Source organism: Poecilia formosa, unplaced genomic scaffold (genome assembly GCF_000485575.1).
Source record: "Poecilia formosa unplaced genomic scaffold, Poecilia_formosa-5.1.2 Scaffold368, whole genome shotgun sequence".
Classification (NCBI taxonomy): Eukaryota; Metazoa; Chordata; class Actinopteri; order Cyprinodontiformes; family Poeciliidae; genus Poecilia; species Poecilia formosa.
The window spans coordinates 507,092-525,255 of NW_006800307.1; the positions used below are offsets into that span (position 1 = coordinate 507,092).

The 18,164-nt window shown below is 46.1% G+C and overlaps 2 protein-coding genes and 1 long non-coding RNA gene across 4 annotated transcripts; 2 read left to right on the forward strand and 1 right to left on the reverse strand.

The window, feature by feature from the left end:
- On the forward strand, positions 1 to 8,612 carry thnsl2 (threonine synthase-like 2). The gene is made up of 9 exons (XM_016662303.1): positions 1 to 162; positions 3,854 to 4,077; positions 5,071 to 5,265; positions 5,360 to 5,512; positions 5,632 to 5,895; positions 6,310 to 6,458; positions 7,097 to 7,222; positions 7,306 to 7,460; positions 7,987 to 8,612. Exons 1-9 carry the CDS (start codon positions 8 to 10, stop codon positions 8,219 to 8,221), a joined length of 1,656 nt encoding a protein of 551 aa, XP_016517789.1. The 5' UTR covers positions 1 to 7; the 3' UTR covers positions 8,222 to 8,612.
- LOC107833345 (uncharacterized) lies at positions 419 to 5,112 on the reverse strand. The gene is made up of 3 exons (XR_001659067.1): positions 5,029 to 5,112; positions 2,771 to 2,931; positions 419 to 1,030 (listed from the first exon to the last, which is right to left on the reverse strand). It is a non-coding gene; the product is annotated as an uncharacterized LOC107833345 (long non-coding RNA).
- A 478-nt stretch (positions 8,613 to 9,090) lies between the features above and the next one.
- Positions 9,091 to 18,108, forward strand: dqx1 (DEAQ box RNA-dependent ATPase 1). Of its 2 annotated transcripts, none has more exons than XM_007575054.2 (12): positions 9,091 to 9,609; positions 11,559 to 11,872; positions 12,710 to 12,903; positions 13,195 to 13,591; positions 14,014 to 14,295; positions 14,373 to 14,472; positions 14,539 to 14,697; positions 14,759 to 14,950; positions 15,661 to 15,786; positions 15,863 to 16,053; positions 16,118 to 16,329; positions 17,492 to 18,108. In XM_007575054.2, exons 2-12 carry the CDS (start codon positions 11,582 to 11,584, stop codon positions 17,679 to 17,681), a joined length of 2,334 nt encoding a protein of 777 aa, XP_007575116.1. In that variant the 5' UTR covers positions 9,091 to 9,609; positions 11,559 to 11,581; the 3' UTR covers positions 17,682 to 18,108. The 2 variants fall into 2 exon arrangements, with proteins under 2 accessions (XP_007575116.1, XP_007575117.1); XM_007575055.2 differs by having other exon boundaries at positions 9,091 to 9,593.
- Positions 18,109 to 18,164: the final 56 nt, after the last annotated feature.

Consider the following 18,164-nt stretch of genomic DNA (forward strand, 5'->3'; position numbering starts at 1 on the left):
AAACAGGATGATCCACTTGGTCCAGCAGCAAACTTCAGCCATATGTCTGAATCTTAGTTCACAACATCTCATGATATTAACTCCTCTCCTGCCGCCTGTTTGGACTTTTAGCCAGGTCGTCCGCCGGCTGAATGTGAAGGAGTGGACCGCTGACAGACTGAGGTAAGCGAACCAAAACATGCAGACCAGACCCGTTAAAGTTCGGAGTTCTACTACTAAGTTCTTACCGAACTAATTAACAGAACTATGTTCGGTTCTGGTTCGGTAACCTGACCCAGTCTGGATAGTTTCTGTCGTTCTGATCCAGTCTGGGTCCTGCTGGCTGCAGCCGGATCAACCAGCGGGATTCATGTCTGCTGTTTCACTGAGCTGAATATGTAGAGTTATGAAGAAAACACAACCATAATATGATTATTTAAATAATAAACCGTTTATTTTAATATATAACATTTATCAGCGGCCATGTTCAGGGTTTATTTTATAATGTAAAGATCATAAACAGATTAAAAATGTTGCAGTTAGTCATAGATCTACAGTAGATTATCTGTTTATTATGTAATAACTGATTTAACTCCTGATCCTGAATTAATTTTCCTTCCTGAAACTTGAATCCTTCACTTCTCCTCATGTCCACGTTAATATTTCAGAACCACAGATGGATCAAATAATCGATCATGACTGCAGGTGGATAAACTCATGAACTACTTCAAAATAAAAGCATCAACCATCTTGGTGCATTGTTTCTATTTTAATAAATTCAGATGTAGGCTGGAGAACGATGCCTCAAACTATAAATATGGAAAAACTCCAGAAGATTCAACTGGATCTGGACCCAACAGAACCACCAGATCTTAAAGTTTCTGAGTTTAACCAGGAACTTATTTGTTTCTCCTGGTCCGGTTAGTTCAGTCTGAACCGATCAAAGTCCAACTTTTACCGTCTCAAAGGTTCTGCTCAGCTTGTCGTCGGGCTAAACCTGAGATCCACCTGGAGACGGGTTCTGTTGGACTGAGGAGGAGGTTCTGTTGGACTGAGCAGGAGGTTCTGTTGGTCGGGTTAAATGAACAGGTGGGTCCTGAGCTCCAGTTTGTTATTTTGGACCTTTTCGTNCAACATTCTCAAATTTCAATTCCCTATTAAAACCCAGTTCAGTTTTAATGAGCACTTTCTTCTTTTATTTCCAATTTTGACTTCCAATAATTCACTTCCTGCTAAAGAGCCCCCTGGTGGTTGAAGAAAAATCCACATATAAGCCGCACTGGGCTGTAAGCTGCATGGTTGAAAGCTTAGGAAAAAAGTAGCGGCTTATAGTCCAGAAAATACGGTATATGAAAAAAAATCTAAATGCTCTCTGGTATTGTTCAGGTGGCCGAACCAAATGTGGAGGCGGGCCGGATCTGGTCCGCGGGCCGTAGTTTGGGGACCACTGATGTAGAGAGTTATGAAGAAAATACAACCATAAATATTTAATATGACTAGTTATTCAAATATTAAACCGTTTTATTTTAATATAACAGTTATCAGTTGCCATGTTCAGGGTATATTTTATAAGGTAAATGTCATGATATGCGGTGGAGAGGAAGATGCTGATGAGACCCAGGTTGAAATGATGACGATTTAATGATGGATGCAGCTCAACAGTCCAACCAAACAGGCAGCACAGCGAGCGGAGATCAAGCTAACACTGGTAGCGACTGATCAGGAGAAGATGCTCCGAGAGCCGACACAGGACTTACAGTTCAACTGTGGCGGCAGACGACTAACACTAGACAAGACCTGACAAGGATCCGACAAGAGACGGAGACAACAGGTGACATTAAATACACACGGGAAACGAGGGACACCTGGGAAAAATCAGGGACTGACAGGACAAGAGACTCACAAGAAACAAAAGCCAAACTCACACAGTGGAAACCCATAAAGAGCAAAAACAGATTAAAAATGTTGCAGTTAGATCTGGTAGTAGATTAACAGTTTGTTATGTAACTGATTAAACTCCTGAATCTCGAGTCCTTCACTTCTCCTCATGTCCAGAGCAGCTTGGATGGAAGCTGTAAGGTTCCCTCTGAAGAACCAGAGTTGCTCAAATGCTCCGTCTGAGAGGATCTGCAGTTTGACTCACTTCCTGTTCACTTAAAGTCTGTAACCAGTTTTAATATGTTCACAAATCAAACAGAACTCTGGTTATGTTAAAAACAGACCTGTACCCATTTTGATGTTTTACATTTTTCTGTTTGTTTACATCATGTTGTGCTATTTTAAATGATTATCACTTCAATCTTTGGAGTTATTTTTAAAAGCCCATCTAGGGACAGGTGCTGTGAATGAGCTGTTGCTGCTGCACCACGATGCTAACATGGATGTTTTATTCAGTTTGTCCTTGTCGATGTGTGTCTGTCCCATCAGATAAACTTAAAAATATATATTTCAGAACCACAGACGGATCAAATAATCGATCATGACTGCAGGCGGATAAACTCATGAACTACTTCAAAATAAAAGCATCAGCCATCTTGGTGCATTGTTTCTATTTTAATAAATCAGATGTAGGCTGGAGAACGATGCCTCAAACTATAAATATGGAAAAACTCCAGATGATTCAACTGGATCTGGACCCAACAGAACCACCAGATCTTAAAGTTTCTGAGTTTAACCAGGAACTTATTTGTTTCTCCTGGTCCGGTTAGTTCAGTCTGAACCGATCAAAGTCCAACTTTTACCGTCTCAAAGGTTCTGCTCAGCTTGTCGTCGGGCTAAACCTGAGATCCACCTGGAGACGGGTTCTGTTGGACTGAGGAGGAGGTTCTGTTGGACTGAGCAGGAGGTTCTGTTGGTCGGGTTAAATGAACAGGTGGGTCCTGAGCTCCAGTTTGTTATTTTGGACCTTTTCGTTCAGAACCGGTTCTGCTTCCTCTGATTCTCCTGTTGATCCTGAAACAAAGACGATCCGACACATAAACATTTAATTATTGATTATTGGCATCATAATGGTTTTGTCCCTTTCAGAGGACAATAAAAAATGAATGTGGGAGTTATTGATTATTCAGTTATTGATTATTGAGTTATTGATTATTGAGTTATTGATTACTGTGTTATTGATTATTGAGTTATTGATTATTCAGTTTTTGATTATTGAGTTATTGATTATTGAGTTATTGATTATTCAGTTTTTGATTATTGAGTTATTGATTATTGAGTTATTGATTATTGAGTTATTGATTCCTGCTGGTTGAAAAGTAAACAAAATTTGTGTTGAAAATGAAATAACTGAAATTTCTCCTAAATGTTGTAAATAATGTTTATCAGCAGCTGTGAGTTTAATTCATTTCTAATTAATATAATTGGTAACCTGATCAAAACTGATCAGCTGTTTGGACCAAAGGTTTTTAGTCACAGGTTCATTTTCCAAACCTCAGTTTGTATAAATAAGAGAAACTAATTGTCCATAACAACCATCAGGGATGATGTTGGTTTTTCTTTCAGTTGGGAATTAAAATCTCTGAGATCTGTCACCTTTCATGCAGTTTCATCTTTTCCAGATGAGGATTCCTGATTCAGAAGGAACTTTATCAAATGATGTTTTGTGTTTTCATATTTCCTGAACCTCTAGTTCGGCTCCTTTGCTGCTGCTTTTTAAAACTCTGGGACAAAAACACTGAAGCTTTGAAAAGTCAGTTTAAAACATAAACATGTATAAATTTAACAGTTTTTCTCCTGTATTCTGCAGTGGTGCCACTTGTTTGTCCAACAGAACCCGAAGTTTTAAAGCAGGTTCTGATTGGCCGGTTCTCTTCCTGTAATGAGGTAAAACTGCTGCAGACTCATTAATGAGGTTCTGAACCCGGTTCTACAGGATGTGGTACTGCAGCACCCGCGGCGGGGTCCAGAACCGGGACTTCAGGGAGGTTCTGTTCTCCGGATTCGCTCCGGATGGAGGGATGTTCATGCCGGAGACGCTGCCTGCAGTGAGTCCAGAGACGCTGCGGAGCTGGAAGGGCCTGAGGTACCAGAGGGTGGTTCTGGAGGTCGCAGCCCTGTTCATCCCAGAGGAGCTGATCCCCAGAGACGACCTGGAGGGTGAGCAGCACCAAACCAGCAGCACCAAACCAGCAGCACCAAACCAGCAGCACCAAACCAGCAGCACCAAACCAGCAGCACCAAACCAGCTGCACCAAACCAGCTGCACCAACACAGCAGCACCAAACCAGCAGCACCAAACCAGCAGCACCAACAGCTGAATGTTAAATTAATTTTGCAGTTGCTAGATTTTGCACACATCCATCCAAAATATTGATATTAATACACTCTCTGTATCAGTATTGGATCAATACTTTAGCTTCAGATTCCTCTTCAAATTGCATTTTTATTTTCTGTTATGGTTTCTCAGCTCTACCTCTGAAAATATCATGTTTTTGCTTTCAAATTATAATAATTCCACTTTATTACTTGGGAAAAATATAAACTTGTGTTTGTTCAATATGTTATTAAAACATTTCATAATTAAATTCTGTTCCAGGTTTTAACCAAATAATTATGTGATTTTGTGATAAAACCACAAAATCACATAAAGATACTGATGTGACTGAGGAGAGAAAAGCTTCACTAAAAATAGAGATTTATTTACCAGAAGTTGCAATAATCAATAATTTTATCACATGTTCTGTGTTTTCTGAATATTTTGGACAAAAATGTGTGAAACATGAACAGAAAACATCATTTAGTTAAATGAGTCCCTAATAAAAGTCCAACATGTTTAACATTTTATCACGTTTTTAACAGCAAATTTACTTTATTACATGTTTCTGTGTAACGGCGCCCCCTGCTGGATGATTCTGTGGTTTAAATCTGTTTTTATCTGGAATCTTCTACAAACTTCAAAGTTCAGTTTGATGTTTCCTCAAAGATAAACATGTAAAGTTTTCTATTCCTGAAGAGTTTTGTAGATTTTCCATCAGTTTGTTGAGACCAAAGGAACAAGAAGAGAAACGAGTTGAAGAGGAAACTGAACTGAACTGAACTGAACTGAACTGGTTCGGTCAGGATGAATGAATCGGTTCCTTCTGCCTGCAGCCCTCGTAGCTGAAGCTCTCTCTGGGTTCTCGGTTCCCGACTCGGTCCGGATCGCCCGGCTGAAGGACGGTTTGTCGGTTCTGGAACTTTTCCATGGAGAAACTTTGGCGTTCAAAGATCTGGCCATGAGCTGCACCGTCCACTTCCTGAACTACTTCCTGCGGAGAGACGGCAGCCGAGCCGTCGTCCTGGTTGGTAAGAAACATCCCTGACCTCTGACCCGATTCTGTGATCATGACCTCTGACCTGGTTCTGATGATCGTGACCTCTGACCCGGTTCTCCTCTCAGGAACTTCAGGAGACACCGGTGGTTCTGCCGTCCGCAGCGCCCGGTCTCTGCCGGGTCTGGATGTTCTGGTGGTTTTCCCTCGGGGTCGGATCACGGCGGTCCAGGAGAAACACATGACGTCCTGCCTGGAGGACAACGTCCACGTGTTCGCAGGTAGGGCCGCCCTCCGACCCGGCCCGGTTCTGTCCTGGTACCGTCTGGTTCTGTCCTGGTACCGTCTGACTGTCTGGTTCTGTCCTGGTACCGTCTGACCCGGCCCGGTTCTGTTGTAGCTGACGGCAGCTCCGATGACATCGACCAGCCCCTCCGCCGCCTGTTCGCCGACCAGAACCTGGTCCGGACCCACAGCCTGATGAGCCTCAACTCCGTCAACTGGTCCAGAGTCATGATCCAGGTGGCGCACTTCTTCTACGCCTACCTGGAGCTGAGCGGCCTGGGGGCGGAGCCTGGGCTGGGGGCGGAGCCTGGACTGGAGCCCGGGCCGCTGCCGGAGCTGGAGGTGGTGGTTCCGACTGGAGGAGCCGGAAACATCGCAGGTGGGTTCAAGGTGTCAGAACCAACAGAACCTCCTGCTGAGATAATTTCATGTTTTATTTATTGATCAGTTTCCTGTAGTTTTGGGCCTGGATTAATGTCTTTAGTCCAGTTAACTTCTGGGTCTGTAGCTAACTCTGTCAAACTGTTAGAAACTCCATGTCAGTAGTAACTGGGTCACCAGCACAATGTTGTGATGTCATGAGGGTAAGTCAAGCTGAAGCTGAGTTCAGTAGTTCATCGTTTTGAATCATTTAAATGGTTTTATTGTCAGTTAAAATCTGTTTTTCCTCCTGGAGCTGCAGCCTTTCCTCCATGTTTGTAGTTTTTCCTCCCAGCTGCAGCCGGTCCTCCATGTTTGTAGTTTTTCCTCCCAGCTGCAGCCGTTCCTCCATGTTTGTAGTTTTTCCTCCCAGCTGCCTTCATCGCCGTCCGGATGGGTCTGCCGCTGAAGCTGGTTGCTATGGTGAACGCTAACGACATCGTGCATCGGACGGTAACCAGCGGCGATTTCTCCATGGCGCCCAGCGTCACCCAGACTCTGGCCCCGGCCATAGACATTCAGGTAGACAGCTCAGAACCAGAACCAGAACCAACTGGGTTCTTTACAGGCTCAGATAATCAGGCTGAGCAGAAACTTTTCTTTTAACCTGAAACAAATAAATTATATTCTAATATTTTATCATTAACTATTTCATATATGTTTCATCTTTGACTTTAATCATTTTATTTTCTTTCATTTATTTTGAAAGTATTTCTATTTTTTTGCAATTGTTGAATTTCTCTTATTTTCATTCACAATGTTTTTTTTATTATTCTATAATTGTATTTATTCATTAATTTATTTTGCATATTATTTGTTTTGTATTTCATTTATTTATTTAACTTTATTTCTCTAATTTAATTTAGGCTAAAATCAGAAAAGATTCTAGATAAAAACAGATTAGAATGGCAGCAAAACAGGAATAAAATACAGTAAAACTGTTTCTATTACATTTATTTATTGTAGTTCTTCTCTGTGTTCACAATATTTATGAATTTTATTGTTTAAATATTTTTTTAAACAGGTTAGTTGTATTTTGTTTTAGAGAATTAAATGTTAAATGAACAGATTTAAACAGATTTTCTCAGTTTGGTTCTAAACTGGTTGAAGTTTGGTTGCTGTTTCCTGGAAGCCATCTTGGTTCTGGTTCTGTTCCTCAGGACCCGTACAACATGGAGCGGGTCTTCTGGCTGCTGCTGGACCGGGACGGTGCCGCCGTGAAAACCATGATGGAGGAGTTCCAGCGTTCCCATCGCCTCCGGCTGCCAGAGAACCAGCGCAGACTGGTACCGGTCCTGCAGAACCCCGAGTCTGGCCGGCCGGACCGGACCGGCAGCGGCAGTAACCGTCTCCTCTGTGGTTCTCCCAGCTGGCCGAGGTTCTGGTGACCGGCGCCGTGAGCGACCCGGGGATCCTGGAGACCATGAGGCGGTGCTGGGAGCAGAACCGGTACCTGCTGTGTCCCCACACGGCCGTGGCCGTCTGGCACCACTACAACAGAACCCACAGCGCCGCCAGAAACAGGTCGGGGAGGGGCTCCTCGCTCTGACGCTTTTATTTTGAGTTATCAGTTTTATTTGACTATTTGTTTTATTTTATTTTGTTTTTAAATATTTTATTATTTTTAAAGGAACGTTTTATCTGAATTAATTTTTCAGTTTTATTTCTTTTTGACTTCATTTTGGGTCACTCGTTTATTTTACGTCACTTCGAGAATTTTTTACTTTAAGCTGCTTTAAACATTTTATTTCCAATTTTTTAATTGAACTGTTCACACTTTTAATTCTGTCTGTCACTTCTTTTAAAATATTTATAAAATTGATTTAATCTATTTTTTGTTGCAATATAGTAAAATATGAAAATAAAATATTAAAACATTTTTATTTAAAATAAAAGTTTAAGTGCTTTGAAATAAAAACATTTATTGGATCAGAGTTCTGTCCGGTTCTTCCCGGTTCTGTCCGGTTCTTCCCGGTTCTGTCCGGTTCTGTTCGGCCTGCTGCAGGTAGATGAACGTTTTTCTCTCTCCTGTTTCTCCTGACGGCTGCAGATGCTACGTTGCTACGGCGTCTCCAGCGAAGTTTCAGGCGGCGGTGGAGAAGGCCGGTCTGACCTTTGACCCCCCTGAGGCCGTGCTGGCTTTGGACCAGTTACCCACCCGGTACCAGAACCTGGAGCGTAGTGCAGACTGGTGCAAGGACTGGGAGGAGCAACTCAGGGACTGGATCCAGTTTGTGAGCAGAACCAGGAAGAACGGAGGAGTTTGTTACCCTGACAATCCATAGAGACGATTATGGACGACTTCCTGTCCCTCAGTGGACTTTGTCCTGAAGACGTCCTCATGTTGGACCTGTGATCAGAATCCAGCCTCTAATTAAACTGATCTGGAGGTGAAGGACAAATGATGCAGAGCTAAAACTAATTTACATGTTTGTATAAGCAAAGAAACGGAAACAAAAGCTGATTTAAAATAAAATCATTTTAATGCACTTCTGATTCCTTTTACTTTATAGAAATATTAGAAATAATTTAGTTGTTAATTGAGAAATATTTTAACTTTTACATGTAATTAATTTCCATACATTTATAATAAATCTGCTTTACAGTTTTACATGTCAGGATGTTTAATAAATGTTCAAATTCTTATTTAACCTGGAATAAACTCCACACGTTTCACTCCGTCTCATTTCTTTACAGAAACAAACCAAACTGTTTGTTTCTGTTGTTTCTAACAACATGGCGTCTCAGCATGATGAGCAGCTAATGATCAGAGCAAACTGATCAAAACTAAACATGCTAGAAATATTCTGATGTTTCTTTCCAGGTGAATATCATCAAACACCTGCATCAGGGAGCTAAAGGCTGTTGATTTGAAACCGGTCACTATGTATGGTGTTGATGCTGTGCCTGTAATAAATCTCACACTACTGAGTGAACCGGCGGTTCCATGTGCTGCACATGGTGCCTTTTTTCTCCACTGGAGCACCTGCCCCCAAAATGTCTTTGCACGCCCCTGTCAGCTACTGTCTGTCTGTCTGTCAGAGCTGTGAAAAAGTATTTCCACAGGATTTCTGTTTTAAGTTTTTGTCTTTTTCACTTTACAATGCTCAAACAACACATTTTAATGTCGGAGGCAAACTTAGGAGGAAATACAAAAAAACAATTTTCCAATCTTTATTATCATTGTGGTAGAAAAGCTAACCGACCCGACTCTTCCTGAAAACTAGAAAATTTAAATAATTTATTCAAAGCTAAAGTTAAATGTTTTTGTTGCTGAGTAAACATTTATTTGATTTTACTGAAATAATTGTTGGTGAGGTGTCCCTTCAAGCGCTCCGTGCGTTTCGGTTCCGTCACTGCGGTGTCCGAGGACACCTGAACGCATCGCGGGCTTTTGCAGCGCAGAGCCAACATGGCGGCTGGTCGCTGAAGCAGCCGGACTCCTCCTCCGCCTGTTGTTGTCTCTGGGAGCCGTCAGCTGAAGCACCGGGAGCGGCCAGGATCCTCAGGGACGCTCGGGGAGCGGATGCCCGCCCTTTCTGCCTCCTGTCGCGGTTCTTTTCCAGCTGGTGTTCGGTATGTTCCGAGCGGACTGACACGACAGCAGCAGCGGGCTGAAGGTGGAGCGTCTCCCCGGGTTTCCTCACCTGTCTCCCGGTATGACTCAGAGCAGGTAGGGGGCGGGCGGACAGGTTACCCGGGTACTTCTGCTTATTCTTTAGGTTATTCTGGTTATTCCTGGTTCTTCCTGGTTAACTGGAGCTGGTGTGACCGTCAGCTGACTCGCTGCTTCTGGCTGAATATTAACTGTTTACTGCTGAAAGCTAAAAAGCCTCTAAATGCTGTTGCGTTCAAAGACCGCAGGGACATTTTAACTTCTCATTTATGGAGGATGGTCACCTGGACCTGACGGTCTGGCTGTGGTGATGTGGCTCCGCCCTTTGGTCACTCAGACCAGGTGACCTTTGACCTCCTGAAGCATCCACGTCACACTAATCCGGTACTCTAAACCAGGCAAAACATTATAACCAGACTATTCTTCTGTTGCCTCTGGATTTCTGCTTTTTAACTTTCAGACGGTAATGATGCATAACCATGGCAACAAGGTATCCTGGTAGCAGCTGATTAGCATCTCAAAACCTTAAATAATTGAACTACGACCCCAAACCGTCTCACTCAGGTAGAGGTTTAAAGAGGAGCAGCAAAAGCAGAGGAGGAGGATTAGCAGAGATGCTAACAGCTGATGATGTCATTGAGGACATGTTGGTCTGTTGGGACAGATAGAAAACTCAGTCTTCAGTCAGAGGCCTCTGTAGATGGGCTGGTGCACAGACTGCTACTGCAGAGCCTTCCAGCCGCAGCATCACCACCTGATGAAACTGGATGATCTGAGTTATGACGTCATGTAGAAATGTTCTGACCCAGTTCTGTCAGAACCAGCAGCTCCTTTGGGTCCAGTCTGGAGTTAAACATGGATTTTATTCTACAGTTTCAGGATTTAATTCTTGTGTTTTCTGGATTATTCTGCAGATTCTCTGGACTCGGTTCTTTGTGGTTCTGTAGAAACGGCTGCAGAACCAGAGAGAACCCTCACCGTTTGGATTCTGTCGGTTTTCATTTCTGTTTTTCTTAGACGGGTTTAGTGACCCGGTTTCATTCCCCACAGCGACCCAGAGTTTCCCTAACGATGATCTAAGTTTCACTGATTTCCTCAGACCAGAACCGGACCTGATGAAGAACTTTAGTCTCTCCGTTCATCTGAGCTCAGATGTTTCTGGAAACTTGTTCGTCTCCAGAGAATCATCAGACCAGACATACCAGCCTGGTTCTGGTCTGGTCCTGGTCCTGGTCCTGGTTTTGGTCCTGGCTCTGGTTCTGGCTCTGGTCCTGGTCCTGGTCCTGGCTCTGGCTCTGGCTCTGGCCCTGGTTCTGGTTCTGATCCAAGCTGCAGGCCTGAACTCTGGACCGACTGGAAACCCTCAGATGGAGTCCTGCTCCATGTCGCCCCCTGCAGGAGAGCAGAGGGATCAGCTTCCTGCTGTCAGGGTTAATAATTAATTAACGTAATAAAATATTCAGATTTCCTTCAAAATGATCAAAATATTGACGCACAGAAAGACGCTGACAGCAGGAGGAATATTCTGTTGTTATGAAGTTAACAAAAACTTGCAAACTAATTGTTGTTTTTTTTACATAATTTCTATTAAAAAAATGAAATGTTCCATTGAAGGAAACGTATAAATCTAAAAGTAAAATCATTTAATTTAAAAACATGAACACGTCTTAGAAAAGATGTTAATAAAACAGGTTTTTCTGTTTCTCTTGTTTCTAAATGAATTTATTCATCTGAACTGAAGGTAAAATGACCCTTAGGGCTGTAAAGGTCATGACCTCTGACCCAGCAGCTCTGACTGGACTGACCAGAACTTCCTGGTTTCTGACCAATCAGAGCCCAGAGTGCAGAGAGACACGCCCACTCTGACTAGATTTCCCCTCTGATTGGTTCTGACTTGGATGGTTCTGGATGAATTTCTTGTCTGATGAAAGTGTTGATGAATCTGTTGGTTCATGTTGCCATGACGACAGTTTGTCCTCCATCAGTCCTCCTCTCCTCCTCTGCAGGTAGGCTCCTCCCCCGTGAACTGATGACGTCATCGCCGCAGCCCTGTGGCTCCGCCCCCTCAGCTCTGGACTCGCTGTCCGTCTCGTCCCTGCTGTCCGGGGATCTGGATGATGATGACGGTGAGGAGGAAGGCCTGGGCGACCTGGAGGTCAACCCGTACGACGGCCTGCCCTTCTCCTCGCGCTACTACGCCCTGCTGGAGGAGCGGCGGCGGCTGCCGGTGTGGCGGCTGCGCCAGAGCTTCCTGGAGCACCTGGAGAGCCACAGCATGGTGCTGCTGAGCGCGCCCAGTGGAGCCGGGAAGAGCACACAGGTAACCAGGAGGAAACACTGCTGGTTAGAGGGAAGGCTAGCCACATTAGCTCTGTAGAGAGATGCATATCGTCATGGCAACGGTGTTTTTCTGATGAAAGCAGCCTGAGTTAAGATGAAGACACGAGGAACCAATCAGGACCTGGAAACCGAACTGAGAAGAAAGATGAATACCTTGTTAGCATTTAGCATTAGCATATCTAATGCTCAGTGTTGTTGGAGCTAGCCTTTAGCTAGCGTTCCCACGGCTGGTTCCTGGATTCATTGTGGGAAGTTTTAGTTGGAATAGTTGCTGCTGATTGGACCTTTTTATGGATCAGAACCATGAAGAATAATTAGTTATAGTTTCCAAACAGTTTATGACAAAGTTTAGAGAAGTGACTCAGTTCCCTGTATTTCAACCTGTTGTAGTTTTCAGACCAGCAGAGGTTTCACCGTCTGACTCCCGTCCTGCTGGTTGCCATGGTAACGCCTCTCCCTTCAGCCTAATGGATGTCAGGATTGAACTTACTCCCTGCTGTAACCTGAAGCTCCATTCAGCCAGAGACGCCCTGCCCTCCTTTCAGCTTCACCTTTGACCCCAGGCTGCTCAGTGTGAGGTCACTGAGGTCGGCCTGCTGGTCTGGAGCTGCTGTCTGTTGCCATGGTGACCGCGCCCGCTGCTTGATCTCTGATCAAATATTGACTCTGATCAAATATTGACTCTGTTCTCCAGGATCTGATGTTTGTTTGGTTTCTGGATGAAAACGTTTTTATTCCTGGATGTTTGTCCAGGTCTGATCAGGAGCAGGAAGTTTAATGCTCCTGCTCTGTGCTCAGCGGCGCCCCCTCTCTGCAGGTGGCCCAGTGGTGCGTGGAGTTCGCCCTGTCCTTTGAGTTTTCCCACGGCCTGGTCTGCTGCTCCCAGCCGCACCCTGAGGCGGCGCTGAGCCTGGCGCTGCGCGTGGCCGACGAGATGGACCTGAGTCTGGGCCTGGAGGTCGGATACCGGGTGTCACATGACGACAGCTGCACACCTGACACCCTGCTCAGGTGAGGAGGCCGGGAGGACGGTCAGCCTGATGATAATATGAGATCAGGTTGTTCTGCCAAACAGCCAATCGGGTTGTTTAAACTGCAGATCAGAGTCACGTCCAGCTTAACAACGATCCGCACCAACCAGAGAAAATGTTTCTAATGTGAATGAGTTCATAGCAAGGAATCAGTTTATCTCCGTTTATTTTTTAGATTTGGTCTGGAAAACACAGAATGCCCCTGTACTGGCCCTTTAAGTTGTTGGTTTGAATCCCATCAGGTTAATCCTCTCTCTCTTCCCCCCTGCAGGTTCGTCAGCGACTCCCTGCTGCTGGAGGAAATGATGTCGGACCCGTTGCTGCGGCAGTACCACCTGGTGGTTCTGGACGAGCTGCAGGAGCGAACCGTTCCCACCGACGTGCTGCTGGGCCTGCTGTGTGACGTCTGCCGCCAGCGACCCGACGGCTTCAGGGTCGTCCTCCTCGCCCACCCGACGCTGGCGCCGCGCCTCGCCGCCTTCCTGGGCCCCGCCGTCCCACACCTGGCCCCGGACGGCCCCGAACGGCCCCCACACCACCAGGTGGAGGTGATGTACCGGGAGCTTTCCTCTGGGAAGGAGCCGGTGTCGGCCGCCTGCCACATGGTGCTGGACCTGCACCGCAGAGGAGAGGAGGGAGACATGATGGTGTTCCTGGCCGACGCCCAGGTAGACGAGATGGAGATTATATAAAACATACCGAGATATTAATGAAATTTTACATTCATTCATTATTCATGAATTAGTTTCTTCTTCTGGTAAATCAGCTGCTGTGACCCAGTAAAGGTGAAACCTGAGAGCTGTCAGCGATCCGCCGGTTCTGTTGGTTTTGTGCTCTAAACAGAGAGGAACCGGTCCGACTGACCCTGTTCTGCTGCAGTTTGAACACAAAGAGCAGCGACCCAAAGGGACCTGAAGTTTAACCCGTTAGTTTCCTGTCCAGGAAGCAGGAAGTGGCGCTAGCTAGGAGCTCAGGATGTTAGCCATCTGCTGTTACCTCTGCTGACCACCGGGGGCAGTAATGAGGCTGCAGGAGATCTAAAGGAAGTTCTAAAATGTTTGGGTTGACCCGGTTTCCTGACTCGGTGCAGGAGGTGGAGGAGTGTCTGGTTCTGCTGCAGAAGGAGTCTCTGGCTCTGAGTCCTCAGCTCGGTTCGCTCCGGTTCCTCCCGCTCCACTCCGGACTGGCCGGCCTGGCCCAGCGGGTCTACGAGTCCGGACCCGGCGCCGAGCCGAAGGACGGCGACCCGTCTGAGGGCGCTGCGGCCAGCGGCGTCCGGAGGAAGGTGATCCTCAGCGACACGCTGGGAGAGGCGTCGTTCTCCCTGCAGGGGGTCCGATACGTGGTGGACACGGGTCTGCAGCTGAAGACGGTGAGTTCTGGAGGAGAACCCTGGAATCTGGGTCGGGTCGGTTCTGAACCGGACGCTTCTCTCTGTGCTGCTTCCAGGTTTACAACCCTCAGATACGGGCCAACTCCCAGGTCCTGAGGAGCATCAGCCGGCACCAGGCGGACATGAGGACCCAGCGGGTCAACAGCCGGCTGCCTGGTAGGGCCACTGGTTCTGGTTCTGGTGGACCGGGCAGGTTTCCTGATGGTGTGTCCCCCTGTGTAGGGCTGTGTCTGCGGCTGTACTCCCAGGCCCGGTACGAGTCCGGCATGGCGGAGGCCCGCGGGCCCAGAGTCACCGAGGAGAACCTGAGCCACCTGGTTCTGCTGCTGAAGAGGCTCGACATCGCAGACATGGGCCAGTGCAAGTTCCTGGACCGGCCAGGTACCGCCTGCTGATCCTGGTCCCGGTCCTGGTCCCGGTTCTGATGCCTCTGTCCCTGCAGCTCCTGAGTCGCTCATGCAGGCCCTGGAGGACCTGGACTACCTGGCTGCTCTGGACGACGACGGGAATCTGTCGGAGGTCGGGATCATCATGTCGGAGCTGCCGCTGGAGCCGCCGCTAGCTAAGGCGCTAATCGCCGCCTGCGAGTACGACTGCGTGGAGGAGCTGCTCACCATCGCCGCCATGCTGACAGGTGGGGAAGAACAGGATGGAGGTCTGCAGAGATCCTGAGTCGGTCTGTAGACTGATGGAGTCTGCTGTCTATGGTGTTGGGATGGGGAGGGAAGAAGGAACGAGATGGCTAGCACCGCTAACTAAAGAGCTAGCACCGCTAACGAAACAGCTAGCACAGCTAACGAGATGGCTAGCACCGCTAACTAAAGAGCTAGCACCGCTAACGAAACAGCTAGCACAGCTAACGAAACAGCTAGCACCGCTAACTAAAGAGCTAGCACCGCTAACGAAACAGCTAGCACAGCTAACGAAACAGCTAGCACCTCTAACTCTGAAGAGTTTGTCTTAAATATCAGTTATGCTAACGCTAAATCACTACACCAACAAGGTATTTAGCATAAGCTAATGCTATAGTGCTTTAGTATTAAGGGAAGCTAATGCTACATGCTACACACTAACCAGGTATTTAGTAAATTAGCACTTTAAAATGTATCTGATTAAAATTAACTCAAGGGAAGCTAAGATGAAAAATGAGCTAATAGCGCTTTAGTAGAAGTGTGCCCCCCTCTGGATAAAATGAATAAAACCGGAAGGAGGGAGGGAAAGACGGAGGAAAGAAGGAAGGAAGGAAGGAAGGAAGGAAGGAAGGAAGGAAGGAAGGAAGGAAGGAACCTGGACTACTAAGACTGAACCGTCCGTCCGTCTCGGACTGAACTGTTTCTGTTCCAGCTCCTTCCTGCTTCCTGTCCCCGGACCCCAGCAGACAGGAAGCTGCGGTCTCCGCCTGGCGCCCCCTGCTGCACCCAGAGGGCGATCACCTGACCCTCATCAACGTCTACAACGCCTTTCTGCAGCGTGCGTCCCGCCGCCGGCCCTCAGGTCCTCTGTCCCCGTGTCTCCGTCTCCTGACGTCCCTCCGTCGTCCCCACAGATAACGAGGACGAGGCGTGGTGCGGCGCCACCTTCCTGAGCCACGCGGCGCTACGGCTGGCCAGGGTCATCAGGGCGGAGCTTCTGGAGGTCATGCAGAGGATAGAGCTTCCTGTTTCCCCGCCCGCCTTCGGTTGCCAGGACAACTGCACCAACATCAAACGCGCCCTCATCTCAGGCTTCTTCCTCAAAGTGAGTACAGCCTTCAGAAGCCCCGCCCCCTTCATCACCTCCCTGACCTCCTCCTCTTCCTCAGGTGGCTCACGATGTGGACGGGTCCGGTAACTACCTCCTGCTGACCCATCGCCACGTCGCTCACCTCCACCCGTTCTCCTCCTACCGCTGCCGGCAGCCGCCTCCCAGTTCACCTCCCAGTCCTCCCAGTCCGCCCAGCTGGGTCCTCTACCACGAGTTCACCGTTTCCCGGGACAACTGCATCCGCATCGCCTCCGAGGTTCACCCCCAGATGTGAGTCTGAGTCTCTGCCAACTTTATTCCTCCCAGAAACACGACAGAGACGGAGCTACAGATTAATGTAGAGATTATTCTGTCAGTTAATCTGATGATTAATCTGTTAATCTGATGATTAATCTGTTAATCTGATGATTAATCTGTTAATCTGATGATTAATCAATTGTTCTGATCAGTAATTATATGCAAAATGTTTATATATCGTTTAGTTTTGGCTTCCTTACGGCTCTGACTGTGTTGATCTTTCAGTAAATGGCCTTTTTAGAGTCTGTATTCTGCAGTTAATGATTAATCAACTACTTTCTTTCAATAATCGATTCGTCATAAATCGATTACTGTAATTGATCATTTCAAAGCTACTTTATTGATAAAACTCCAATCAGAGACAGAATGAGTTCTTAAAGAGACAGACACTCAGGTTCTTCAGGTCAGTTTGGGTTGATTTATCACCAGCAGCGCCATCAGGTGGCCACTACAGCAAATGCAGATTTAAATGTTTCTAAACGTCCAAAAATAACTTTACTTCATAGAAACTGATCTCCGCTCTGAGCGCCGGCGGACCAACGCCGATTTACAGAACCTCGACTCTTTACTGTCCTATAAACGGATCCGTCTCTTTTTTCCTTCCGTTTTCCATCGTGATCAAATCACCTCCAACTGTTCGGCCAACATGTGTTTTAATATTCTTATTTAACTTTTTCCAAAATAAGAATAATATAATAATTTTTTTATCCCCTCTACCAGTCTGATTGAATCTGTTGTGTCTCTGCAGAAACGGACAGACGTAGATTAAAACTGTAAACTTGTCCTGTCAGACAAATGAGCCAAAATATTAACATAATTATCTACAGATGTCAGCGTTAGCGTGCTAGTTTGATCATTAGCATGCTAATGCCAGAGCAGTAATGGTCAGTTTTTACTGTCTGTTGTCTAATCTCTACATTTGTCCTCATCAATCCATTTTCTACCAGAAAGGAAACAGGTTAGTTTAAATTTTGTTAAAGCAAAAATCCTGACTGCGATAGTTTACCATGAAAATATAATAAATCTGAGAACATCAACATAACCCTAAATGTTTCAGAGACGTGGATTTTAATTTTAAGGTCAGTTTTTGTTTTGTTCACTCTTTTAGTTTACCGTTTCTGTTTTGTCTCTGCAGGCTGGTGGAGTTGGCACCTCAGTACTTCATGGGAAACCTGCCGGCGAGCGACGGGAAGGAGCTGCTGATGGAGCTGCGGCAGAGCGCAGCGCCCCCTGCAGGCCAGGCGGACTCAGGAGACAGGACTCGGAACGACACAGCGGCCGAGACTCACAATCAGTCCAGCACTGAGCTGTGCGTCGTCCAATGAGATGGGGGGGGCGGGGCTTCGGCTGGTTCTGTAATCAGGTTTAATCTGAACTTTAATCTGAACTTCTGCTGGAATAAAAACTAATCCAGGAGTTTGACTCCGTATGCAGCTGCTGAAGAACATTCACTAATTATTTTCTATTTCCTGTTTTAATTTAAGATTTTAAACTTATTTAATGAGGTTTCGGTGTTTCTGTTGTTAGTCTGTTTTAATGTAAAACAGGAAGTGACGTTTTTTTTCAGTTCATCCAGAACCTGAATGGGTTCGCTGAGGTTCTGTTTCCTGTCAGACTTCCTCTCTATGCAGACGAAACCGAGGTTTACTGAGATTATCACAGTTTTCAGTCTGCTGTCTGGCTTTACGCCGTTTCCTGTCTCTGTTGTTTTTATTAGCAGTATAAATAAAATGATCATGTTTGAAATATGAACATTTTTATGAATATTTGTGCTTCTGAAGGAAAAACCATGAACTGGATCAGGAGGT

Bases quoted from the DNA above. Each gene is read 5' to 3' on its own strand.
- thnsl2 (XM_016662303.1), top strand. From the start codon at position 8: ATGATCCACTTGGTCCAGCAGCAAACTTCAGCCATATGTCTGAATCTT. The intron at 4,078-5,070 runs GTGAGCAGCACC...TTCTGCCTGCAG, and splicing joins CCCCAGAGACGACCTGGAGG to CCCTCGTAGCTGAAGCTCTC. The intron at 7,223-7,305 runs GTACCGGTCCTG...TGGTTCTCCCAG, and splicing joins CAGAGAACCAGCGCAGACTG to CTGGCCGAGGTTCTGGTGAC.
- dqx1 (XM_007575054.2), top strand. From the start codon at position 11,582: ATGACGTCATCGCCGCAGCCCTGTGGCTCCGCCCCCTCAGCTCTGGAC. The intron at 14,296-14,372 runs GTGAGTTCTGGA...TGCTGCTTCCAG, and splicing joins CGGGTCTGCAGCTGAAGACG to GTTTACAACCCTCAGATACG. The intron at 14,473-14,538 runs GTAGGGCCACTG...CCCCCTGTGTAG, and splicing joins GGTCAACAGCCGGCTGCCTG to GGCTGTGTCTGCGGCTGTAC.